Source organism: Polypterus senegalus, chromosome 6, assembly GCF_016835505.1.
Source record: "Polypterus senegalus isolate Bchr_013 chromosome 6, ASM1683550v1, whole genome shotgun sequence".
Lineage (NCBI taxonomy): Eukaryota > Metazoa > Chordata > Cladistia > Polypteriformes > Polypteridae > Polypterus > Polypterus senegalus.
This window is the reverse complement of record NC_053159.1, coordinates 9,014,835-9,042,335: the sequence shown is the minus strand read 5'-3', so window position 1 is coordinate 9,042,335 and position 27,501 is coordinate 9,014,835. Positions and strand designations below refer to the sequence as shown.

The 27,501-nt window shown below is 43.7% G+C and overlaps 1 protein-coding gene across 4 annotated transcripts in view; it reads left to right on the top strand.

The window, feature by feature from the left end:
* The window catches only part of cps1 (carbamoyl-phosphate synthase 1, mitochondrial), a 269,036-nt gene that overhangs the window by 213,699 nt on the left and 27,836 nt on the right, over positions 1-27,501 (top strand). For all 4 annotated transcript variants that reach the window (XM_039755356.1, XM_039755359.1, XM_039755355.1 and 1 more), the window contains 2 exons: positions 10,319-10,393; positions 15,781-15,879. In XM_039755356.1, coding sequence (XP_039611290.1) covers positions 10,319-10,393; positions 15,781-15,879 — 174 coding nt within the window. The remainder of the gene's footprint in view (positions 1-10,318; positions 10,394-15,780; positions 15,880-27,501) is intronic.

Sequence of the window (27,501 nt, the reverse complement as noted above, 5' to 3'; positions counted from 1 at the left end):
GCTTGCTGTTTAATATATCCCACCCCCTGACAGGTGCCACTGTAACGAGATAACCAACGTTATTCACCTCATCTGCCAGTGGTCTTAATGTTGTGGCTGCCTGGTGTAGATGAAATGCAAAGGGTTATGTCCACGGGTCACGTGATTACTCTCAAACCATTCGGACTACAACCTTGATCATGGTCTTAATCGAAAGCTTATGATGTGATATGTGATAGTGAAGCAAAAAACAACGTGGGTCCTAGCAACCGCCATGAAGATTTTGGGGTTCACGTCTTTACTGTGGCAAACTGCTCCAGAGGGTGAATTGGCAAAAAAAGGAAGGAATAGTGTTGACATCTGCTGAGCGTGAAGCGTCATGTGTAAAGTAGAAGTAACGACATCTGCTAAATGTCAAGTATGGGACACAGAATGCAAAAGAAGATAAACAAATTCTTGTGCGAGGTGTCCTGTGCTGCTGTCCTCAAACCAAAGTGATCAGTATGATCGCCAAATGCAGAGTTACACACCATGAAGGTGTGAAAAAGAACTCCAGCAGCAACATCTCCTTAGCATCAAGCCAATGGTGGGATGTGCGGCACTGGCAAGAAACCACAAGAGGTAATCCTGAATGGCTTGTTAACATGTCACTCAACCTCCATCCATTCATCTACTTTCTGCCCACTTATTTGGGTCTGGGTCACAGGGGCAGCAGTCTGATCAAAGATGTCCTGATGTCCCTTTTCCCTACTACCTCCTCCAACTCCTCTAGGATATTAAACCGAGGCGTTCCCAGGCCTGTTGAGAGGTATAATCTCTCCAGCGTATATTCTGGGTCTGCCCCAAGGTCTCATCCCAATTGGACATGCGCAAAACATATCCCCCTGTGAGGCTTCTAAGAGATTTCCTGATCCTAACCACCTCAATTGCTCCTTTCCATATAGAGGAGCAACGGCTCTACTTTGAGCTCCTCCTGAATGTCTCTAAGGCTGAGCCCAGACACCTTGTGAAGGAAGCTCGATTTTCTGTTCCTTGTACTCGCCTCGTTATCTACTTTGTTTGGCCATAGGTGAGGGAAGAAATGTGGATCGACCAGATAAGTCGAGAGCTTTGCCTTTCAGTTTATCTCTCATCTTCATCACGACCGACCGGAACCACGACCAGACGAATGTGGCTGCTGTTCTGATCCGCCTTTCAATCTACCGCTCCCTTCTTCCCTCACTTACAATACAATTTATTTTTCTATAGCCCAAAATCACACAAGAAGTGCCGCAGTGGGCTTTAACAGGCCCTGCCTTTTGACAGCCCCCCAGCTTTGGCTCTCTAAGAAGACGAGGAAAATCTCACAAAAAAACCTTTGTAGGAAAAAAATGGAAGAAACCTCGGCAAAGGCAGTTCAAAGAGAGACCCCTTTCCGCGTAGGCTGGGCATGCAGTGGGTGTCAAAAATAAAGGGGGGGGGTCAATATAATACACAGAATAGAACACAAGTAATCCTCAGTACAATACAATAGTGCAATAGAAATATTACAAGTGCAGAGCAGAATTTAACAGTAGATGATATCCCATAATACAATTTGGATTTGTTCACAGTCCTGGAGACCTCGGCCATCAAGCCGCCTCCCCCTATTGGCCATTCCACAGCTGAGCCAGCAAATCCGATAAAAAGACCCCCTCTCCCTGACGATTCCTGCATTCCTCCATCATTGATGACTTTACCTTAGGCGGGCACAACAACTTGGCAGGTGGGCGGCGACACTAAGTGCCACATTTGAGTACCGACTTCAAAGAGCCTGCAGAATTCTGGGAAAAGGTCTTGTGGACCAATGAGACAAAGATGAACCTCATCAGAGTGATGACGAGAGCAAAGTGTGGAGACCAAAAGGAACTGCCCGAGATCCAAAGTTGACCACCGTATCTGTTAAACATGGTGGTGCTGGGGGTGTCATGACTTGGGCATGTATGGCTGGCACAGGTCCTGGCACACTTCTCTTCACTGATGATGGAACTGCTGACGGCAGGCACACAATGAATTCTGAGGTGTTTAGAAACATCTGATCTGCTCGAGTTCCAGTAAAGACCTCCAAACTCACTGGATGGCACTTCATCCTACCACAAGATAATAAGCCAAACACACTACTGAGGCCACACAGGAGTTCATCAGAGCTACAAAATGGAAAAGTCTTGATTGGCCAAACCAGTCACCTGATTGAAATCCAACTAAGCAGGCCTTCCATATGCTGAAGAGGAAACTTAAGGGGACAAACCCCGCGAATGAACAAGTAGCTGAAGATGGCTGCATGAGGGGATTGGCAGAGCAGCACCAGAGAAGACCCTCAGCAACCTGGGGATATCTTTGAATCGCAGACTTCAAGCACTCATTGCATGCTGGGATATGCGACAATGTCTTAAATATTACAGCGGCTTTAATAGACCTGACAATGCTGAGTGCCAAACATTATCGTGCCCTGAAATGGGGGGCCTTGTCGAAAAAGAGAAGAGAAACAGAATAGGGAAGAGTTAGCAACAAATTAGAACTATCATGTTACCAACAGCAGAGATGCAGTCTATACAGTTAATCAGCAGCTCTAGTCAGGGTGTGCTAAACTGAAGTAGCAAATCTAGAGCCGAGATTTAAAAGCTGAGACTGAAGGGGCATCTCTTATAGTAGCAGGCAGACCACTCCACAGTTTAGGGACCCCCTGTAACTAAAAGCTCGACCTCCCCATTGTTATTTTATTAATCCTCACTTGTGAACAAGACCTCAAGATACATCAGCTCCTCCATCTGAGGCAGCCCCACATTCCCAAAATGGGCAGTGCCCTTTTCCAGCTGATGACCATAAGCTCGTTATCATTCCGAATGTGTTCTTGGTCTGCACAGAAAGCATCCCCACCTATCATTTACACCGATAATAATTTCTAGGAAGATAAACAAGTAATTTACAATTTATAATTTCATTTCGTTATCAATCCGAATGTGAGTGCGTTGAGGGGGTCCGGTTTGGTGGACTCAGGATTGGATCACTGCTTTTTGCAGATGATGTTGTCCTGTTTGCTTCTTCAGGCCGTGATCTTCAGCTCTCTCTGGAGCGGTTCGCAGCTGAGTGTGAAGCGGCTGAGATGAGAATCAGCACCTCCAAATCCAAGCCAATGGTCCTCAGCCGGAAAAGAGTGGAGTGCCCTCTCAGGGTTGGGAGCGAGATCCTGCCCCAAGTGGAGGAGTTCAAGTATCTCGGGTCTTGTTGACGAGTGAGGGAAGAGTGGAGCGTGAGATCGCCAGGCGGATCGGTGGAGCGTCCGCAGTGATGCGGGCTCTTCATCGGTCTGTCGTGGTGAAAAAGAAGCTGACCCGTAAGGCAAAGCTCTCAATTTACCAGTCGATCTACGTTCCTACCCTCACCTATGGTCATGAGCTGTGGGTAGCGACCGAAAGAACGAGATCGTGAATACAAGCGGCTGAAATGAGTTTCCTCCGCAGGGTGTCTGGGCTTTCCCTTAAAGATGGGGTGAGAAGCTCAGTCATCCGGGAGGAGCTCAGAGTAGAGCCGCTGCTCCTCCGCATCGAGAGGAGTCAGATGAGGTGGCTCGGGCATCTGATCAGGATGCCTCCTGGACGCTTTCCTGGTGAGGTGTTCAGGGCACGTCCAACCGGGAGGAGGCCCTGGGAAAGACCCAGGACACGCTGGAGGGACTATGTCTCCCGGCTGGCCTGGGAATGCCTCGGAATTGCCCCAGAAGAGCTAGAAGAAGTGGCCAAGGGGAAGGAAGTCTAGGCATTTCTGCTCAAGCTGCTGCCCCCACGACCCGACCCCGGATAAGCGGAAGAGGATGGATGGATGGATCAATCCGGATGTGTTCTTGCTCTGTGCACCTATCACTTCTACACTACACTGGTTTTTGTTTTCACAGCGTAATTATATTAAACTAATAATTAGAACACGGCTTATCAGTGCGCCTATACTACACTCTTGCATAGTCCATCCTTATAAATAATTACATGTGAAAAATGATTGCTGTTTCTCTATATACGAATAAATCTATGCAAAAGTCATCTTAATGTTTCTCTATGCATCACTTTAGTTTTCTATTTAAATAGGTTAACATATTCAGATATGTTGGAGGGTGGCAAACTGAAGAACTGCCCCGCCCCGCCCCGAGTGGCACCAACCCGAGCTACGCCACTGGGCCAAACCTTAAGTTTTTCTAAAAGAGAACACTGATAAGAGAGAGGAGTGATGATCCTCCATCCACAGGTTGTGTTCTACGTTTGTACATCAAAAGAACTTCAAATGTTATCGCCGTCGCCCTCCCAAAGCTGTGAGGGGGACCCTTTGAATAAACGGGACGCATCCGAACAGATGGCGAACCTTCCATCAACTGGTTAAATCGCATTACCGTCATTTACTGTCGTACCTGTAGGACCTCAAGTTGTTTTTATTCCTTTACGGCTTCAACTCAACCCTGGAGAGTGAGTGGGCTCAGGAAATGAATGAAAATAATGGAAAGCAGAAGGTGTTCAATAAGATACTCAAGTACCAGCAAAACAAAATCAATGCTTTTTAAAATGTTATTAAGGCCGAGTTTTAAGAAGCACTTGGTTATCCTCCAGTGTGAATCTCACAGCCACCAATTTACTAGAAGCGTATACGCTCTTCACTACGACGGCCCCCCTCAAACCGGTAGCTGCCCTCCAGGACTGAGAGAATTCCCCCTTTATAGTCTCAGTATTGGGATAGCAGGCACCTATTTGAGGGCAGATGGAACGGCATTTACAGTAAGGACCCCCATCCCCAGGACCCCCACCCAGGGTACTGACTCGAAAACTCGAGAAGCTCACAGTTAACTCTGGGGAGCCAGTTTGGCACTTCATTTAAAACCCACTTAGTGGCCGTGCCAATATCACTTTTGACCATAACAACTGCCATGTAAAATAATAAATGCAGTGCCCTCCATTGTGTTTGGGACAAAGGCACGTTTTTCCTTGATTTGCCCCTCTGCGGCAGAGTGTAAAATTGCAAAAGAAATAAATCAGACATTGTGATTAAAGTGCACATGGCAGACTTTCATTTAAGGGGATTTGCGGATTTCGGTCACACAACACCTTTTATACATAGGAGCCCCCCATTTCGGGCAACCATAATGTTTGTCACAATTGGAGTCACGGGTGTTTGTGATTCCTCAGGTGGGTTCATCAGATACCTCAGCTTACTTCTACCCTCTGGAGTCTGTAGCTGCCATTGTTCAACACGAGGACAAGAGCTGTGCCAGTGAAAGTCAAAGAAGCCATTAGAACGCTGAAAAATGAGAATGGAATCATTGGAGACATTGGTGACATCTTAGGGTGACCGAAATCAACTATCTGGAATATCATGAAGAAGAAAGAACACACTGGTGGGCTCAATAATCACAAAGAAGGAAGACCTCCACTGTTTATGAAAAGAATCCTCACTATGGTCAAGAAAAAGCCCCCAACGCCAGTCTGACAGGTCAGAAACAGTCTTCAGGGGGCGATGTGTGTGTGTGTCAGAGACGACTATCAGCAGAAGACTTCATGAACTGAAACACAGAGGACACACTGTAAGATGCAAACTACAAAAGCAGGATGGCCAGATGACAGTTTGTGACAAAGGACTTCAAAGAGCCTGCAGAATTCTGGGAAAAGGTCTTGTGGACCAATGAGACAAAGATGACCCTCATCAGAGTGATGACGAGAGCAAAGTGTGGAGACCAAAAGGAACCGCCCGAGATCCAAAGTTGACCACCGTATCTGTTAAACATGGTGGTGCTGGGGGTGTCATGACTTGGGCATGTATGACTGGCACAGGTCCTGGCACATTTCTCTTCACTGATGATGGAACTGCTGACGGCAGACACACAATGAATTCTGAGGTGTTTAGAAACATCTGATCTGCTCGCGTTCCAGTAAAGACCTCCAAACTCACTGGATGGCACTTCATCCTACCACAAGATAATAAGCCAAACACACTGCTGAGGCCACACAGGAGTTCATCAGAGCTACAAAATGGAAAAGTCTTGATTGGCCAAACCAGTCACCTGATTGAAATCCAACTAAGCAGGCCTTCCATATGCTGAAGAGGAAACTTAAGGGGACAAACCCCGCGAATGAACAAGTAGCTGAAGATGGCTGAATGAGGGGATTGGCAGAGCAGCACCAGAGAAGACCCTCAGCAACCTGGGGATATCTTTGAATCGCAGACTTCAAGCACTCATTGCATGCTGGGATATGTGACAATGTCTTAAATATTACAGCGGCTTTAATAGACCTGACAATGCTGAGTGCCAAACATTATCGTGCCCTGAAATGGGGGGCCTTGTAGAAAAAATGCTGTGTCACCAAATTCCGCAAATCCCCTTAACTGAAAGTCTGCACTTTAATCACAATTTATGATTTGTTTGATTTGTAAGTTCCGGGCAAGGTGCCAACCCACCGCAGGACACACAAAAACACCAAGCACACACTAGGGCCAACCTGCATGTCTTTGGACTGTGGGAGGAAATTGGGGAGAACATGCAAACTCCACGCAGGGAGGACCTGGGAGGCGAACCCGGGCCTCCTAACTGCGAGGCAGCAGCGCTACCACTGTGCCACTGTGCCGCCCACTTTATATATCCTTTTCTAAAAATTCAAGTGGTTAAGCACTGAAAGTCTTTTTAATAATAATAATAATTCTTTGCATTTATATAGCGCTTTCCTCACTACTCAAAGCGCTCAGCAATTGCAGGTTAAGGGCCCAACAGAGCAGAGTCCCTTTTGGCATTTATGGGATTCAAACCGGCAGCCATCTGATTGCCAGTGCAGATCCCTAGCCTCAGAGCCAACACTCCACCTATTTAGTGCTGACAGGATAACTTAGATAGATAGATAGACAGAAAGAAATGAAAGGCACTATATGATAGATAGATAGATAGATAGATAGATAGATAGATAGATAGATAGATTTGAAAGGTACTCTATGATAGATAGATAGATAGATAGATAGAGTAGAAAGAAAAGAAAGGCACTATAGATAGATAGAAATGAAAAGCACTTTATGATAGATAGATAGACAGAAAGAAATGAAAGGCACTATATGATAGATAGATAGATAGATAGATAGAAATGAAAGGCACTATATGATAGATAGATAGATAGATAGCATAGAAAGAAATGAAAGGCACTATAGATAGAAATGAAAGGCACTTTATGATAGATAGATAAATAGATAGATAGATACAGTAGAAAGAAATGAAAGGCACTATAGATAGATAGAAATGAAAGGCACTATATGATAGATAATAATTCTTTGCATTTATATAGCGCTTTTCTCACTACTCAAAGCGCTCAGCAATTGCAGGTTAAGGGCCTTGCTGAAGGGCCCAACAGAGCAGAGTCCCTTTTGGCATTTATGGGATTCGAACCGGCAACCTTCCAATTGCAGATCCCTATTGTCAGAGCCACCACTCCACCCTAATGCTTATAGAGATCCTGTATTTATTGAAATGTCAATCAGTCACTCGTTTATTCAAAGGGTCCCCCTCACAGTCAGTCAGTCAGTCGTTTTCAAAACCGCTATATCCTAATGGGGGTCTGCTGGAGCCAATCCCAGCCAACAACACAGGGTGCAAGACAGGAGACAAACCCCGGGCAGGGCGCCAGCCCACCAAAGGGTGTGTGCACACACACACACACACACACACACACACACACACACACGCACACACACGCACACACATGCACACACACACCACACACACACCCACACACACACACACACACACACACACACACACCAGGGACAATTTAGAATCACCAATGCAGCTAACCTGCATGTCTTTGGACTGTGGGAGGAAACCCACGCAGACACAGGGAGAACATGCAACCTCCACGCAGGGAGGACCCGGGAAGCAAACCCAGGTCTCCTTACTGCGCCACCGTGCCACCCATGTTGAAATCTGCAGATTATTATTTTTAATTAGGAAGTTTCTTTTTTTTAAAAAAAAAGGAAATAAAAGCATCATCTCTCTTTCTTTATGTCTCCCCCTGGGCTGTTGTGAGCACTCAGATGTAACGCCGTGTGAGTCGCCTCTGCTGGTGGGGAAAGAGCAAGAGATGGAGAGGCGAGCGTGCGGCCGACATTTAAAAAAAAAAAAAAAACAGGTTGAAACCAGGCCTTTAAAAGTGTGAAGTGTCACTTGTACCCGAGGAGAACAGAAAGAGGACATTTGTAATGGAACATTAGCAGCTACGTTTTGGAGTTGGGGGGAGGCAGGGGAGGGGGGTTGGTTTTGTCGAAAGAGATGTGCTGAATTAGGTTATGAAAATGTGATCACATTGTTAATCTAAAAAAGCGGCGTAATCTCATACAACTCTTCCACCTCTTTCATGGTAATGTGGCTTGTTAATCAACAGCCATTCTTCTAGAGGAACGAAGAGAGAGAATGATTATGGCCTGATTTGAATACAGATCATTCAACTGCTCTCTTCTCTGTTTTAATTCATGTCAGTACTTTTCTTAGCAAATATATATATATATATATATATATATATATATATATATATATATATATATATATATATATAAAATATGTGTGTGGTGTGTGTGTGTGTGTGTGTGTGTCATTCCAAGCACATAAAGTTTTGGACTCTTTGTAAACTGGGCTGCACTCGGCTAACACTCTCGCCCAGCTAAGGTGAAGTGAAACGGGTTTTGAGAAATGTGGGTTAGGGAAACGGAGAAATTGGAGCAAGAAGGTGCACCGGAAGTTTCCATTTATTGTTTTTTTTTTTTAATTGGGTGTGAATGGAAAGCGTGTGGTGGTCGTCACACCCGTCTGGCTGTGCCTCGGCTCAGGTATTTGCTCAGGGTGACCCACCACCCTCTCCTTTCTTGTCCATCCTGAGATGACAACAACTTGGTGCCTTGGGATTACAAAACAGTCAGATCAGCAAATGGAGGTAAAGATGAACTCTCTCGGCCAGTTGGGTTATCACTTTAAAGTGGCACACAAGGGAGGCGGCCATGAAGAGTCATGCAGTGTGCCCCACCATCGTCACTGATAGCTTTCCAGACTAATAACAGATTTATAAAATGGCGCCAGTGATTGTGGTCAACCAATCAGAACACTTCATTGGCCGAACCCCACCCATGATAGTTCCTGGTTGATAGAAAAGTGCAGTAGGAGCTAAAAAAAAAAAAAAAGAAGTACCAGGAGCTGCAAACGTCCTGAATTCCCTCGGTGGGTGTGCTACATAAGCCCTTGGTTATTGAAATAAAATTCCTATGGTGGGAATGCGCGGGACTGGACTCCTAACCCAAAGAAACTCGAGAGGAAAGAGCAGCGTGCGTCTCTTAATTCTTTAGGAAACGGCGTTCCTTTCTGACACCCTTCATGTGTTTTAAAGCTCCAAACAAGGCGGAAGGCAAGATTGTGTCGAATCGGCTCAATTGTCACAAAGGGACTTGGACAGCGACCACGTTATAGTAGCCAAGCCATTCCAAAATCTCATCCAAAGGCTGTCAACAAGACATGTTTCAAGTCCGTGAAATGGGCTCCAGGTTCCCATGACTGTTTGTGTAACAAGTTCTTCTTGGCTTAAAAATGTATTTTCAGTTAAGGCTGCTGGGACATTCACTCCCACTTGACATATTTTTTGAAACCAATAACTTTTTTTTTTTTTGGAGGACTATAAAACATGAGCGACCCTGGGTGGGAATTAAACTTGACTGTCTGTGATATGAGGTAGCATCAGCATTCAGTCAGGTGTTGTTAGCTTTGTTATAGCGCCTTTCTCGGTGAACACCATCTAAGATGCCCAACATGCCATTTCTCACAAATGGAGCTTTTCTAAATAGCTGCGAGTCATCCAGTAAAGCAGGAGCGCCGTTTCAACCGGCAGCGTTGTGCTTTCACGTCCCAGCTCTTCACTTATTAGAGATGTTTGATGGCGGTGCAGCCTAATAATTGACTTTCCACCACTGGCTGAAGGCTTTCTATACTGGAGCATTTCAAAGACAATGCCGGAGAAACGGAGACAGACAGACAGACAGGCAGAGAGAGAGGAGAGAGAGAGAGAGAGAGATTCGGGGTCGGGGTATGTAAGCGAGCCGGTCATTGCGATGTCTCGCTGCGAGTTAACACTGCAGTACTCCACTTGGCCACTAGGTGGCACTGTTGCACAAGAGTAGCCTGCCAGCAGCTTGACCCACGCAGTGTGTGTGGCTGCCAGGTTCCCCAGGAGCTCGGAGTGTGGCCACCCTCGGCATTCCCTGGCAACAAGGTCAAACATTTGGGGGCTCTTTCTTTTATTTCTGTTTTTTTTTTTTTTTGTTTTGGCAGGCACCCATGTTTTCTTGGCCCCGGCTGAGGGATGCAGACCCCGTGTTGCGCTGTGAAATGGCTTCGACTGGAGAGGTGCCTTTCTTTCTCTCTTTCTTTCTTCCCTTTTTTATTTAATTTTCATCTCCTTTAAATCTCTAACCAGAGGAATGTTTAGCTGTACTAATCTGTGAGTAAATGCTAACAAATGCAGAACAAATCCTGCCGTGAACTTCGCATGCTCCGTGCTCATTAGGCAAAGGTTCATTTGCATAAGACCTCCAATCACACGAGGTTTAGCAAGCCCCCTTACTTGTGCTGAAATCTAATTAGGGGGCTTCTTTAGTTTTGCACACTCCACAGTAGAAGGCTGGATAGGTGGGTGGGGTGCTGTTTTTGGGGAGAGTTGAGTATATCTATGCTTCACAGTTTGTGAATGTCACAAGATGTCGTTTTCTTAAACAGTCACCGCTTGTCCGGTTCTGCCATCAGGCTTTTGGCGAATTTTGGATTCCCTTGAAGCCCTTGACTAGAAGCCATTAAGTAGTGACGTCATGACATCGCCCCTTGAATGCTTACACCACATGGGGAGAAGTAGATGGCAACCCAGGACCTCAAGGAATAACTAAATATGGATCGCAAGCTGCCGTACGCGAGTGTAGTAGAAAGGAAATAACGATTTGTACTTCGAGCGCCAGCAGATTCACGGCTCGCCGAACCTTTACACGATGTGCCGGCTGTTTAAGGCCACGTCAAGCCGTAAGTCACTTTGGCAGGGCTCCTCCAAATTCCTAATTATAATCTTATATTTTACACGTAGCTGAGTAATTACTACATGTCTCACTGTATGGGTTCCATCAATGTCCAGCAGGGGGTGATGTTTTACTTCCATAGGCAAAGATGACCACAGATCTGTTGTTGCCACTCTGCTTTACCTAAAAAGCCACACTTTGTTTTGTTTTATTTCTACTAATGCTTTAAAATAAAAAATAAAAAATACTTCTGTTCCATGGACCCATCATCTACACCTCATCTACACCTCTCCAGATCAAAATAAAATGCACACCTCGCATTCATTTGTTTTAAAGCACTTTGTGTGTCAGTTTAACAGGAGGCTGAATGGGACAGTCACGAAAAAAGTTGCTGTTTGGCTGTCAGGATATGCAAATGGCTGAAAAGTTCTCAGAATGCATAAAATATGGTGATGATCTATCTATCTATCTATCTATCTATTATATAGTGCTTTTCATATCTATCTATCTATCTATCTATCTATCTATCTATCTATCTATCTAATAAAGCTCTCAGGATACATAAAATATGGTGATAATTGATTGATCTGTTTATCTATCTATCTGTCTGTCTGTAATATAGCACCTTTCATTATATGTCTATCTGTTTATCTATCAATAATATAGCGTCTTTCATTATCTATTATCATAGTGTCTATCTATCTATCTATCTATCTATCTATCTATCTATCTATTTAATAAAGCTCTCAGGATACATAAAATATGGTGTTGATTGAGTGATCTGTTTATCTATATGTCTGTCTGTCTGCTTACAATATAGTGCCTTTCATTATCTATCTATCAATCATATAGCACCTTTCATTATCTATCTATCATATAGTGTCTTTTATTATCTATCTATCTATCTATCTATCTATCTATCTATCTATCTATCTATCTATCTATCTGTCTGCCTGCCTGCCTGCCTGCCTGTCTGTCTGTCTATAATATAGCACCTTTCATTATCTGTCTATCAATAATATAGCACCTTTTATTATCTATTTATCATAGTGTCTTTTATTATCTATCTATCTATCTATCTATCTATCTATCTATCTATCTATCTATCTATTATATAGTGCCTTTCATTATCTATCTATCTATCTATCTATCTATCTATCTATCTATCTATCTATCTATCTATCTATCTATCTATCTATCTGTCTATCTGTCTGCCTGCCTGCCTGCCTGTCTGTCTGTCTATAATATAGCACCTTTCATTATCTGTCTATCAATAATATAGCACCTTTTATTATCTATTTATCATAGTGTCTTTTATTATCTATCTATCTATCTATCTATCTATCTATCTATCTATCTATCTATCTATCTATCTATCTATCTATCTATCTATCTATCTGCCTGCCTGCCTGCCTCTCTGTCTGTCTGTAATATAGCACCTTTCATTATCTGTCTATCAATAATATAGCACCTTTTATTATCTATTTATCATAGTGTCTTTTATTATCTATCTATCTATCTATCTATCTATCTATCTATCTATCTATCTATCTATCTATCTATCTATCTATTTATTATATAGTGCCTTTCATTAGCTATCATATATCTTTTATTATCTATCTATCTATCTATCTATCTATCTATCTATCTATCTATCTATCTATCTATCTATCATATTGTGCCTTTCATATCTATCTATCTATTAAAAATGAGACATCAAGGATTTACTTGAAAGGCAATCCTAAGGCAAACCAGTTCCATAAACTCAATACAAGTATCACCGAATCACCCAGAGAGCATTAAGATCCTAAAACTTACAGGACAGACAGAACTCATTTCGCTAGAGCGCATTTAAATGAACCGCAAGGGACTGCAAATCACGGCCTGCCTTTATAGGCTCGGGGCAGACCCTTAAGTGAGGTAAAGGTGGTCCCACCACTTAGGGGACCACACACAAAATACAAGGAGAACATAATGGCCCGCAAAGAAGTTAAATTAACATAAAATACGTAATTATGCAAGTAATGTAGAGATAAATAATAATCACATAAACATAAATGATAGAATACAAAAGGAGGAAAAGAGACATTAAAAAGCAATTGAAACGTAATCCAAAGAAGGGGCCCCGTCGTAAATCTAGCACTCAGCGTACTGGCAATGCATTTGCATAACCTGACATATGGAGGAGCACACGATGGCAAGGAAAGATGGCTTTGAAGGTGGCAGGGCTGAATTAAAAATCGCACTGAAGCACTCAAGCATGTCTGATTAAATTATTTTTGGTGGTCTGTTTTCTGATACTTACTTTAAAACTGGAAATAGTGGAGAGGTCGACGAGGCGTTGTTAATGTGCTTTTGTCCGTCCACCTCAGTCAGGGTGGGAAGTGAAGGTGGGTGCAGAACAGGCTCCGACAGAGGAAGCAGAGGCTGATCCTTATCAGGATTGGTGGACATTAAGAGTGGTGAGCAGCAGGTGGCAGTGCTGGGGTCACTGCTATTTCTAATATTTATAAATGTTTTGGATAGGAATATAAGTAACAAGCTGGTGAAGTTTGCAGATGATACCAAGATAGGTGGAATAGCTCACTGTTGAACCATCACAGGGAGACTTGGACAGCAGACAGGTTTGGGCAGATTTGTGAAATTTAATGGAACACAATGTAAAGGCCATGTGACATCACGTGACTTGTGGTCCAAGGGTACGTCAGACTTGTCGTTTGAAGTTGCAGATCTTGTTGCAGGACTGGTGTCGATCTACTTGACTCAAGAAATCAGCGGGCATACTGACTTTCCAGACCCTTTTTTTTCTGACAGAGCCTGTGCTGTACGAAGGTACGGCGATTTCAGCCACAGTCTCAAGACTTCTTTTTTTTTTATTTCTCATTTCTTAATTCTGTCATGGCTGTCGGTGAGACGCCGTCCACCCATTTGTCCATCTCCATCATAGGGTGGGAGAGCAGGCCAGTTTGGGAAAGGCAGACCTCCCTATTGGATGGCATGATGGACAATAGAATTGCTCCTAAGGTGCAGTGGGTTGGTTTTGATGGTGGTGTCTTGCTATTCTGTTCTCCTCTTGTCGAAGGGTCCGTTGTGATGGTCTCCTTCAATTATTGTCCATCTTCAATTATTGTTGGATGGCCCCTCTGTGGGGGTTTGAGTCAGTCTTAGTCAGGACCTCATATCTGACCTTGCTACCATGGGTGGCCCCACCAGGAGTACACAACAAAAAATGGCATCACTCAGGGGACCATTGGTTACAAAACCACTCTGCCACGTTAAGGCGCTGACTCATGGAGGGCTTCCTTTTGTGGCAGTGCATTAAAACACGAGAGATCAGACAGACGAGCTCCTCTTCTGTTTGTGATGTCCAAAAACATCTGTGTTATTCTTTGTCATTCTAGCCTTTAAAACTTCTGAAACTTCTTGTAATTCTTCAGTACACCATAGAAACATCTCACAAAAAGATCTAAAAACACTGAAGCAGCAAACTTCATGAAAACCAACGCTTGGGTCATTCTCAACACTTTTGGCCACGACCGTATGTTACCGGACTTCACGAGGGTACACCACTGGCCCGCTAAAGTGACAAAACCTTAGTGAAGGTTATGACTGAAAATCACTGGAAAAGTCATCAGATGTGACATGGCCATAGGAAGTAGAAATGTTAGATATGGATACACGACGGGAGGTCTGAAACTTACAAGTACTGTACCCCCTATGAGAAGGAGCTGAGAGTCATGGTGGACTCAACACTGTCTGCTGTACACCCAGACAGCAGACAGAAGCAAATGAGGAAGCTAAGAGAGTGTCAGGTGACATGGCACAATGTGTGGAGAACAAGTCAAAAGGGGTCCAGGTTCAGCAATGTGGCACATTGGTGGGCCAACACCTGGAGTCCTGTGTGCAGTTGTGGTCTTTGAGCTACAGGACACACATGGCAGTGTGGAGAAGAGGCTCATTCAGGACTGCAGGGTAGGAGTTATAAGAATTAAAGGAGCTGGACCTTGGAGTTTAAGCAAATGGAGATGAAGAGGAGACACCACTGCGTTGTTCAAAATCATGAAGGGAATTAGTTGAGTGGATTGAGATGACGACCTTAAAATGAGATAAACAATAACATGGGGACACAGCTGGAAACTTGTGAAGGGGAAATTTAGCCACAGACATGTGGAATAAGTGACCAAGTAGTGTGGTGGGCAGTAGGACTGTAGGGGCCTTCGAAACTAAGCGTGATGTTATTATGGAGGAGTTAGGTGGATGGGACCGGCCGTCTAAAATGTTCTGGAGTTCTGTAGTGTAGTGTTCTCGCATAACATGCGACGCTCAAATCCCAGTCTCATGTTTTACTGTATGTAGCGTCTTTCACTTGGACCTTGCAGAGCACATGAGGTAGCAGGAGCCGTCTGCCTCTAAATGAATCACCACAAGTCGGTTACAGAACACAAAACTTGGAGAATGGAGGGTAGAGAGTCTCGGTGACTATCAGGTTCATTAAAACAATAGATAAATTAATATACAGATCAAAAAACGAAGGACCTTATGCTTATGAGAAGATCCCTATGCCTGATGTGGTGTTCTAACAAAGGACGTTTGTGCATGTGTGTGTGTGTGTGTGTGTGCAAAGCGAGGTCTCTTTGCTCTTTCTCTTCTCCTGCTAACTATAAGGCTGCCGCCATCCAGACGGCCACTAAAGAGGGCATCTTTGCAATAAACAGCTCTGCTTATTTTCAGGTCGCCTGCTTCGGGACTAATATTTACTCTGCATTTCTGAAGGCGATGCTCTCGACTGGCTTTAAACTCCCTCAGAAGGGAATCCTAATTGGAATTCAGGTAGGCAAGATCAAATCCAAAAAGGTCGCTCTATACATGTGTGTGTCTGTCTGAGTGTGTCTATGATGTACACTTGAATATACAGTATACTGTCCTACAGGTCTGCTCCACTGGCACAGCCAGGAGAATGTTTTGCATTGTTATTTTAAATGGCTTCTTTCACTGTATCGATTGTTGAATGGTTGCTAATTGTACCCTGGTATACTGACCCTGGCATAGACATATTTATTACCCAAAAGGGTCTTGGGCTTTTACTCTCTGATACAAGATGGGTTGCAGACGAGCCATTCAGTGGCCATGGAAACAGACGAGTTTTCAAGGGTGCCAGCTATAGTGGGAACACCTTATTGTTGTTATCCTTTCATTGTGAGATTGACCTCTTCATATAAACAAGGCACCAGTTTGGGACTGACCCGCATGGTGTGGGCTAGCCGGTGTGCTGTATAATCTCAGTGAGCGTGGATGAATCAATAGATAGATGGATAGATTTGAAAGGTGCTATGCAATAGGTAAATAGATAGGTAGGTAGATTTGAAAGGCGCTACATAATAGATAGAGTTGAAAGGCACTATTTAATAGATTGATAGATTTGAAAGAAGCTATGTAATAGATAAATAGATAGTGTGAGACATGCCCAGACACCACCAGACTGAGACCACATCTTTATCCAAAAAAGATGCTTTATTAAGCACAAATTACAGTCTCACCCAACACACAGTGCTCCCAGCACCAATCACCCTCTTCACGGGCCTCTCTCTCAATGTCCGTGACTGCCTTTTCTCTCCTCACAGAAGCTTCATCCTGTTCCCCAGCCTCCTGTGACACTAGGTAGATTTGAAAGGCGCTTTATAATAGATAAATAGATATATTTGAAAGGCATTATGTGATAGATAGATAGATAGATAATGAAAGGTGCTATGTGATAGATAGATAGATAGATAGATAGATAGATAGATAATGAAAGGTGCCATATGACAGATAGATAGATAGATAGATAGTGTGGACGCCCGGACACACACAGACGGACATCGATGTTTCACCCAACACACTGTTTATTCACAAATATTTACAAGTTCACGTGCACGACACACCCCAGTGCCTCCTGTACCGGTTCCCACAATGTCCAGGCCTCACAGTCTCCGTGCCTCTCTCCTGGCCGCCTCCAGTCCTTTCTCCAGCTCTGTCCGCTTCCACCCGACATCCACCGATGACTGGAGGGAGGCGGCCCCTTAAATGGGATCCCGGTTGGGCTCCAGCTGCTTCCCGGCATTCCTCTGTAGCCACGCCCCAGTGTGACGGAAGTGCCGGCTGCGCACCCGGAAGCCGTCCGGGTGTCCCTTGTCGTCTTCCCCCCAGCACTTCCTTCACCCGAGGCCCCCAACATAACCAGGGCGGACGTCCCCTCGCAGTCTGGAGGAGGCAGACTGTATATATATATATATATATATATATATATATACATATACATATATATACATATATATATATACATATATATATATATATATATATATATACATATATACATATATATAGATATATATATATACAGTATATATATATATACAGTATATATATATATATATAGTATATATATATATATATATACAGTATATATATATATATATATATATATATATATATATATATATATATACCGTATATATAATAGATAGATCTGAAATGTACATGAAAATTACAAAAATAGAAGAAAACTCCTAACTTGGGTTAATGCGTCGCAGGGGATACCAAGGCTGAGTGTCAGAGACCGCATGCCATGTTGTACGACACCCTCACTGTTGTAGTAGAAGTCAGAGGATTTTCTTTTAACTCGACTGGCTAAGCACCTGCTTACTGACTTCGAGACCCCGAGTTCATTGCCGGCCCCTCTAGATGAGAGCCGAGTGATTTCTCTCTTTCAGGACCGATTTCCTGCTGGTGACAGAGTGAATGCACCTGGCTCTGCACTGGCATCCTCCTCATGGGCTGGTGCTGCTGGGATTGGCCCTTGACCCTCAGTTGTACATAGCAGATACGGGCACTGTCTGACAGATTTTCGTTTGTAGTTCTCTTTTAGAACCCTCAACAAATTGCAGCGATTCAAGATTCGAGATAAGAACGGGGTAGCAATTTGAGGCCCGAATAATGGGAAAGCGGAATTGAAACAAGAGTTTGAAAATGTATATTCGGTGCACTCCTCCTGTGGCATTTGAAGTAAATGGAATAGACTGAATGATTCATTTTCATATGAATAATTGATGCCACAGTGGGAAAAATTCCACGATCAGACACTTTAAAGCCTGTCCAGTTGTTTAAACCTCACACTGGCCATCAAATCCCTCGTCGAGAGCTCCAAGAAAAGTGATGACTGCCTATGACAGCCCCAGGCCCATTTGTAAATTTTAAAACATTAAGTATTTGCTCTTTTCTCTTTAACGGCATCTTTCGATATCAACTTTTGTGAGTTTTCTTGCGGTCCAGTCCATGCATTATTCTGTCTGAAGCGTCGATGGCCGCTGTATGTGTGCATACTGAGTATAGAGAAGGGGGCCGTCAAAAGAGTCCGCGGTGTGTTTATTAAAGCAAACTTAACAGCCATACATCACTCACCGCGGCCCACCGGCAACCTGTGTGTATCTGCTGTTACAGAGTAAGTGCGTGTGAATGCTTTGTGTATACCTTATAGGGATAAAAGACACGGGTTCAAGACCACAGAGGGCTAGGGAGTCAGGTGGCAAACTGTCCCACCTGAGCTGACCCTCTGATGTCCTCATTTCTAATCCTGTCCATCCTCGTCAGACCCAATGCAAATCTTAGCATCTTTAACTCTGCCACCTCCAGCTCTGTCTCCTGTGCCACCATCTCCAGCCCATATACCATAGCTGGTCTCACCACCGTTCTGTAGACCTTCCCTTTCACTCTTGCTGATACCCGTCTGTCACAAATCACTCCTGACACTCTTCTCCACCCATTCCACCCTGCCTGCACTCTCTTCTTCACTTCTTTTCCACAACCCCCATTACTCTGTACTGCTGATCCCAAGTATTTAAACTCATCCACCTTCACCAACTCCACTTCCTGCATCCTCACCATTCCACTGACCTCCCTCTCATTTACACACATGTATTCTGTCTTGTTCCTACTGACCTTCATTCCTCTCCTCTCTAGAGCATATCTCCACCTCTCCAGGGTCTCCTCAACCTGCTCCCTACTATCGCTACAGATCACAATGTCATCAGCAAACATCAGAGTCCACGGGGACTCCTGTCTAATCTCGTCTTTCAACCTGTCCATCACCATTGCAAATAAGAAAGGACTCAGAGCCGATCCCTGATGTAATCCCACCTCCATCACTCCTACCGCAGACCTCACCACAGTCACACTTCCCTCCTACATATCCTGTACCACTCTTACATACTTCTCTGCCACTCCCGACTTCCTCATACAATACCACAACTCTTCTCCGTCACCCTGTCATATGCTTTTTCCAGGTCCATAAAGACGCCATGCAACTCCTTCTGGCCTTCTCTAAACTTCTCCATCAACATCCTCAGAGCAAACTTCACATCTGTGGTGCTGTTTCTTGGCATGAAACCACACTGCTGCTCACTAATCATCACCTCACTTCTTAACCTAGCTTCCACTACTCTTTCCCATAACTTCATGCTGTGGCTCATCAATTTTATCCCCCTGTAGTTACTGCAGTCCTGCACATCCCTCTTATTCTTAAATATCGGCACCAGTATACTTCTTCTCCACTCCTCAGGCATCCTCTCACTTTCCAAGATTCCATTAAACAATCTGGTTAAAAACTCCACTGCCATCTCTCCTAAACACCTCCATGCTTCCATAGGTATGTCATCTGGACCAACGGCCTTTCCATTTTCATCCTCTTCATAGCTGTCCTTACTTCCTCCTTGCTAATCTGTTGCACTTCCTGATTCACTATCTTCACAACATCCAACCTCTTCTCTCTCTTGTTCTCTTCATTCATCAGCCTCTCAAAGTACTTTTTTCCATGTGCCCAGCACACCCTCCTCTCTTGTGAGTACGTTTCCATCTTTATCCTTTATCATCCTACCCTGTTGCTCATCTTTCCCAGCTCGGCCCCTCTGTCTAGCCCACCGGTCCTTTTCTCCCTTCTTAGTGTCCAACCTCTCATACAACTCATCATACGCCTTTTCTTTAGCCTTCGCCACCTCTCTCTTCACCTTCGCCTTATCTCCTTGTACTCTTGTCTACTTTCTGCATCTCTCTGACTATCCCACTTCTTCTTTGCCATCCTCTTCCTCTGTATACTCTCCTGTATTTCCTCATTCCACCACCAGGTTTCCTTTTCCTCCTTCCTCTTTCCAGATGTCACGCCAAGCACCCTTCTTGCTGTCACCCTTACTACATCAGCTGTAGTTTCCCAACTGTCTGGTAACTCTTCATTGCCACCCAGTGCCTGTCTCACCTCCTCCCTAAACTCAACCTTGCAGTCTTCCTTTTTCAACTTCCACCATTTGATCCTTGGCTCTGCCCTCACTCTCTTCCTCTTCTTGATCTCCAACGTCATCCTACGGACCACCATCCTATGCTGCCTAACTATACTTTCCCCGGCCACCACTTTGTTGTCTTCAATCTCCTTCAGATTGACTTTTCTCCATAGGAGGTCATCTATCTGTGTGCATCTTCCTCCACTCTTGTACATCACCCTATGTTCCTCCCTCTTCTTAAAATACTTATTCACCACAGTCATGTCCATTCGCTATCATCTGACCTTTTTCATTCCTCTTCTTGGCACCATACCTACCCATCACCTCCTTGTCTCTTCTGTTCCCTTCACCAACATATCCATTTAAATCCACTCCAATTACCACTCTCTGTCAATCATTTCATCCAACTCACTCCAGAAATCTTCTTTCTCCATATGCACTAACAAACATTCATCATCACACCTCCAATTTCCAGCTTCATAATCATTACTCTGCCTGACACTCTTTTCACCTCCAGAATACTCTTGAAATGTTGTTCCTTCAGAATAACCCCTACTCCATTTCTCCTCCTATCCACATGATAGGACCATGATAGAACAATTTGAATCCACCTCCGATCCACCTGGCCATACTCCCCTCCTATTTAGTCTCTTGAACACACAATACATCAGCCTTCCTTCTCTCCATCATATCTGCTAACTCTCTCCCCTTACCAGTCATACTACCAACATTCAAAGTTCCTACCCTCAGTTCCACTCTCTTTACTTCCTCCTCTCCTCCTGCCTCCGGATACGTCTCCCCCCCTCTTCTTCTCCTTCTTCAGCCAAAAGTAGCCCAATTTCTGCCAGCACCCTGTTGGCTAACAGTACTGTTGGCAGTCATTGTTAAGCCGGGCCTCGACCGATCAGGTATGGAAATCTGCATTGTTGTCCTCATGTTGATCTGGCAAAATTTTACACCGGATGCCCTTCCTGACGTAACCCTCCCCTGTGACTAGGTTACAAAATACGAAGTCTAATCAGAACGGTCATCATGTCCAGGCTGACCAGAGACCTCCGGTGGCTTGAATCTTTTATTGTTGGCAATTGGTAAGAGGTGGGTTTCGAAGGAGGTAGAAGCGGAAGGACGTCAGTACTTCTCTGTTCCAGAAGCCACCAGATTGAAGATCAGAAGAGAGAAAAAATTAACAATGGCACCCCTCCTTGTCTAAAGTGGTGTATATAATATATAGTCAGTCACTTACTATATGTGCATTAGAGGGTTACCTACCAGGTACATCAAAGGTATGTAATACCACTCCAAGATGAGAGAGGGTGCTGTCGCTATCATTATCACCTCCACACAGAAGACACCCACTGAGGGCAACTGACCTCGCCCCTTGTAGGCCAAACCCCATAAAGCCGGGCATCCCTTAAAGGAGGCGTCTCACTTTGGTTCAAGCCAGACCAGATAATGGAGCTCCTCAAAGCCAGACCTGCTCAGCCGAGCAAGAGAAGGCTATAGCCTGCATTTCTGTTGTTTGACGCCATCACACATTAATTTTGTTTTCAGTTTGTCTATTGAATTAAACTGGGCAACGTGGCTGGTGTCCTAGTATTCCTTTGGACCACATCCTTACTTCCCCCCAACCAAACCGTGTTTACATATATATATATATATTATGGGTGTGTGTGCGTGTGTGTGTATGCCTTTCACATCTATCTATCTGTTGTGGTCGAATAAACGTCACAAAGTACAAAATAAAGATTTGGGGACCGTTCCCGTATATTGTCGTTAGACAATAAGAAAATGAAATGATTCAAAGCCTTGTAAGAAAGTACAATGAACAATGAACTGTTTTCAAAATGGCGGTTATATAGGAAGCAAAACACATGTGACAGGAAACGGTTGGCAATGTGGTGATGTGGCAACAGGATCCGGAAGTGAGGTGTTTTGATGGGGGCCGGAAGTGATGTCATCAATGGTGGCCGGAAGTGACGTCATCACGGCCATTTTGGAACCCGGAAGTTGCAGTATTATTTTCCTTCTTGTTTTCTGTTGATGAGAGAAAAGAGTTCAGGTAAGTACCACGTGACAACCCCTTATCTCGTGATGTTTTACTCACCTTTAGGTTGTTTGACTGCCTCCTAATCGCTCATGTGTGACACTGTCTAGTATATACTGCCTTTATCTATTTATCTATGTATCTATCCATCCATTATCCAACCTGCTATATCCTAACTACAGGGTCACGGGGGTCTACTGGAGCCAATCCCAGCCATCACAGGGTGCAAGGCAGGAAACAAACCCCGGGCAGGGTGCCAGCCCACCTCAGTATCTATGTATCTATCTATCTATTATATAGTGCCTTTCACATCTATCTATCTATCTATCTATCTATCTATCTATCTATCTATCTATCTATCTATCTATCTATCTATCTATCTATCTATGTGTTATATAGTGCCTTTCACACCTATCTATCTATCTATCTATCTATCTATCTATCTATCTATCTATCTATATCTCTATCTATGTGTTATATAGTGCCTTTCTATCTATCTATCTATCTATCTATCTATCTATAGTGCCTTTCACACCTATCTATCTATCTATCTATCTATCTATCTATCTATCACAGAGTGTGTTTCTGACTGATCAATATTTAAAGTTACTGTTTGCCATTACACACGTGTGCTCAGTTGCCGGAGTTCACAGGCCCACCTATACTGTATATGGCTCACCATATGAGTCACTTCAGACACTTTAATCCCCTCCTGGTATAAACTCTCCCAGTAACAGTTTCTTATTTTGTTTTCCCACCTTCTCTCCTTGATTAGGATTGGGGAACTTTTTGGGTTGACTTGAAAAAGCACAGGAAGATGACAGCACCGCCATCCTTCTTCTTCACCAGCACCTCTGCCATACTGTACTATAATTGGCAGCAAACATCCTGCTTTATGTCTGGCTAACTGGCGGGATGTTGTAAATAATAAGTCACATAAAGAAGTCTGATGTGTTTAGTTATTAGTTACAGTAAATAAGAAACTTGCAGCCCGTGCTGTCATGTCTTCCGCTATCTGCTGCTCCTCACAAGCGCATCCATCCCTGGCACTCTCACAATCTGCTTTTAAATCTTTTTAAGCCCAGATGGAAGTTGACAGTAGTTATTCCTCATCATGGAGAAGCTGTTTTATGTGTCACAAGCGCTCAATACTCGTTTCATAGAAGTATATAACACCATTATGAAACACAACACCCCCAGAAGGCAGAGCAGTTAGCTATTTGGGAACCTGCCAATATTGTCATGTTTTATACTTATCTTTTCTGCTTGGGAAAATAATGGGAGAAACAGCTTCATAAGGGCTGCAGAGTCAGTTTTTAATGCCTGCATGCAAGGAAATGGCATACGGCGGGTAGCCGAAAAGAGCCAGTCAGCCTATAAATACCTCTCCGTAACGGCTGCTGCCTGATGTGGGGGACCAGGAATCTCCAGCGTCTGGTCCAACAGGCTGCGCTCCAACGATGTGACGCCACGTCCAGCTCACAAACAACCCATCTGGGACAAAGCGAAAGAGAAACAAGGGGGTAATTAAACCTTGTGGCGAAAAAGTTCTCGTTCTTTTTTTTTTATATAAAGTAAAAGGTTGTTAGGCAACTTCATCCATCGCAATGCAATCAATGTTAGCTGGATCGCAAGAATGGCTCGCATCAATCACTCAGAGAACCCAAGACTGGGTGTCAGAATTGTGCACTGGCACTCTTGTAATAATTAATGGGGGAATATGCTGATGGCTGTTAGAAGGAGGCGAAATCCATCAGGAAGATGGCAAGAGGAAGATGAAATGGACTGTAGGGGGCACTCTTGGGCCGTCTTGGAACTCAAAATGGGACCGGAAAGGGGCTGGGAGAGTCTAAGAGGTGTTGGCTTTACTACAACCTGAAGGACAGAAGCGGGGACTAACAATTAGGAGCAAATAAGACAAACTGTCCGGCGCGGATAGCCCCATAGTGGGTGAAGTTCAACGTGTATTCTTCCTTAAAATCACCTTTTTCTGATTTGTGTAATAATAGTATTAGAAATTTTTGGGCCTAATTATTTTGCACTTTCAGAAATGCCCACTGTTGGGGGATACACCACCACACCCCAGCTAGAGAACTGAAAAAACACAGAAAGTTTATAAAAATAAAAAGGTTTCTGTGGGTGACCCTCTGGGTTTATAGGGCGGAGGGCATTTCCTGGCAGTCATTCTTTGGAGACCACCCACATGACCCATGGATCATCACCAAAAGCACAAAAATACACGCAAGAAACATAACATGAAATAATGATCCAGAAATGAACAAAAAGGGAAAACACTAATAATAATAATAATAATAGTACATTGTATTTATATAGTGCCTTTCCCACAGCTGAAATATGACTCCGTGATTATAAAGGGAGATTCACTCAAAAGAGGCCCTAAATATTCAGGATATCCAGAAAGAAACAAAAAATACATAAAACAAGAATCTGTATCTCAGCAAAGGGAAAAATACTACTACTAATAATAATAGTACATTTTAAATATATAGCGCCTTTCCCACAGCTGAAATATAATTCTGTCATCATACAGGGAGATTCACTCGAAAGAGGCTCTGAATATTCACGATATCTAGAAATGAACAAAAAATAAATAAAATCAAGAATATGAATCCCAGCCAAGGGAAAACCCTAATAATAATAATAATAATAATACATTTTATTTATATAGTGCCTTTCCCACAGCTGAAATATGACTCTGTCATTATAAAGGGAGATTCACTCGAAAGAGGCCCTGAATATTCAGGATATCCAGAAAGGAACAAAAAATTACATAAAACAAGAATCTGAATCTCAGCCAAGGGAAAAATGCTAATGCTAAATAATAATAGTACATTTTAATTATATAGCGCCTTTCCCACAGCTGAAATATAATGCTGTCATCATACAGGGAGATTCACTCGAAAGAGGTCCCGAATATTCAGTTGTAACTGCCGTTAGGATGAAGCAATCTGAACCACAATGATCCGCTCTACACCTTGACGTGTGTGTAATCGATTGCATGACATGCGATGCTGGAAGTGGTTTCCGTTTTCTGCCAGACACAGTTCGACACGGTGCTTTATATTCCTGAACGTATAGCAAGCCTCTTGGGGGGGAACAGCAGCAATTTCACGTTGGATGTTTTCCTTTAAATCTTCCACAATGTGAGGCTTTTTCCGATAGACTTTTCTTTTGAACAGACCCCAAAGGAAGAAGTCTGGTGGTGTCAGATCCGGTGACTGTGGGGGCCAAAGCCCCTTTAAAATGAGCCTGTTGCTGAAGGAGGACTCCATTTCTGCCATGCTCCTGGCCGATGTATGACACGTTGCTCCATCTTGATGGATGTAGCCTTGCATTAAGTCACGATCATCCAGCTGATTCTGACATTGCTTAAACGAATCGGTGGCCCAATAGGTTCACACCTTGAAGACGCGCTGCTCAATACTGTACACCACCATCAGGACTGAATGAAGGGGTACAGGTAGTAGGCACCCAGAAGTTGCAAATGGAGGTTAAACGTCGTGACGGCTGTCATCGCTCCGACGCTTTGTTTGTTCAAAGCTCCATATACTGAGGAGCACATTGCATGTTGTTTCGTTCAGATTGCTTCGTCCTATCAAGAGTGATTACAGAATTTTCGGGGCCTCTTTCGAGTGAATCTCCCTGTACACATATCATATTTAACTGTGTTTTCATTTTACCGCTGCACCATTTTGTTTTTGACTTGGGTGCCACCATTTTGTGTAACGGTCGCTAAGATACACGACTCGTTTGCTAGGGGCGTGGCTCCAGAATGTACTGAGTTTAGATTTGATGATAATGATCTGCAGATACGTGTAGTCACCATCAACAATAATTCATTTCTTGCAGAGCCCAAAATCACACAAGGAAGGTTCAATGGGCTTTAACAGGCCCTGTTTTTGACAGCCCTCCTTGCAGGGAGGGTCTATTAGGGTTTGGTTTCTTTTGCTGATTTTTTTTTTTTATGTTTCCCATAATTTTGGGTCACTGGAAATAATTCCAACGTTTTTTATTTTTAAGTTAAAAGGAGGATTTTGAAATCTGCCCTAAACTTTGCTGGAAGCCAGTGTAAGGACGTGAGAACTGGAGTGATGTGTTCACATCTTCTGTTTTTTGTAATGATTATTACAGCAGTGTTTTGAATTAACTGAAAGCTGCATAAAGAATAATTTGAGCAGCCAGTGAACAACGCATTGTAGTAGTCGATCCCGCTTGAAATAAATGTATGAATTAACTTCATCAGTATCCTTCAAATTTAGAAAACGCCTTAATATTATAGTACAACAGATCGAAAAACGTATTTTGGAAAGTTTTGTAATGTGTGTTTTAAATGATATGCTAGTGTCAAGAATAACATCTAGCTTTTAAAATAAAATTAAAAAACCATAAAAAATAACCCTATGTTTATGTATGTCACACAGGTGGTGCGCAGTGGTAGTGCTGCTGCTTTGCAGGAAAGAGACTGTGGAAGATTATGGGTTTGCTTCCCGCTTCCTCCCTGTGTGGATAGCGCTTTGAGTACTGAGAAAAGCGTGATATAAATGTAATGAATTATTATTATTATTATTATTGTCGGAGGATCTCTTCACAGGCTCAATCAGTGTATGTGATAACCCGCCAGGGAGAGAGAGGAGGCGCTGTCGCTAACATTCTCTTCTCCTTCACTCCCAGCAGGACCAAGAAACCGCCCAGTGAAGGCACTTAGCTCCGCCCCTTCCAGTTTGTGCGTTATAAAAAGCCCAGCTGCCTAGAAGGACGCGTCATATGTATTAAGAGAAACTCGCTGGATGGAGGTCCAGTGAATGATTTGACAGCCAAGAGCCGGATACTTTGTTGTTGTGCCTGAGAGGCTATTTACTTTATCATCAAAGACTGTGATTTTGTTTTGGACTTTATAACCCAGTTAGTGCAACCTGTCATTCCAGGACCTGGCCACAATATATATCTATCCATCCATCCATTATCCAACCCGCTATATCCCAACTACAGGGTCACGGGGGGGTCTGCTAGAGCCAATTTCAGCCAACGCAGTGCATAAGTCAGGCAATAATCCCCGGGCAGGGCGCACACACATACACA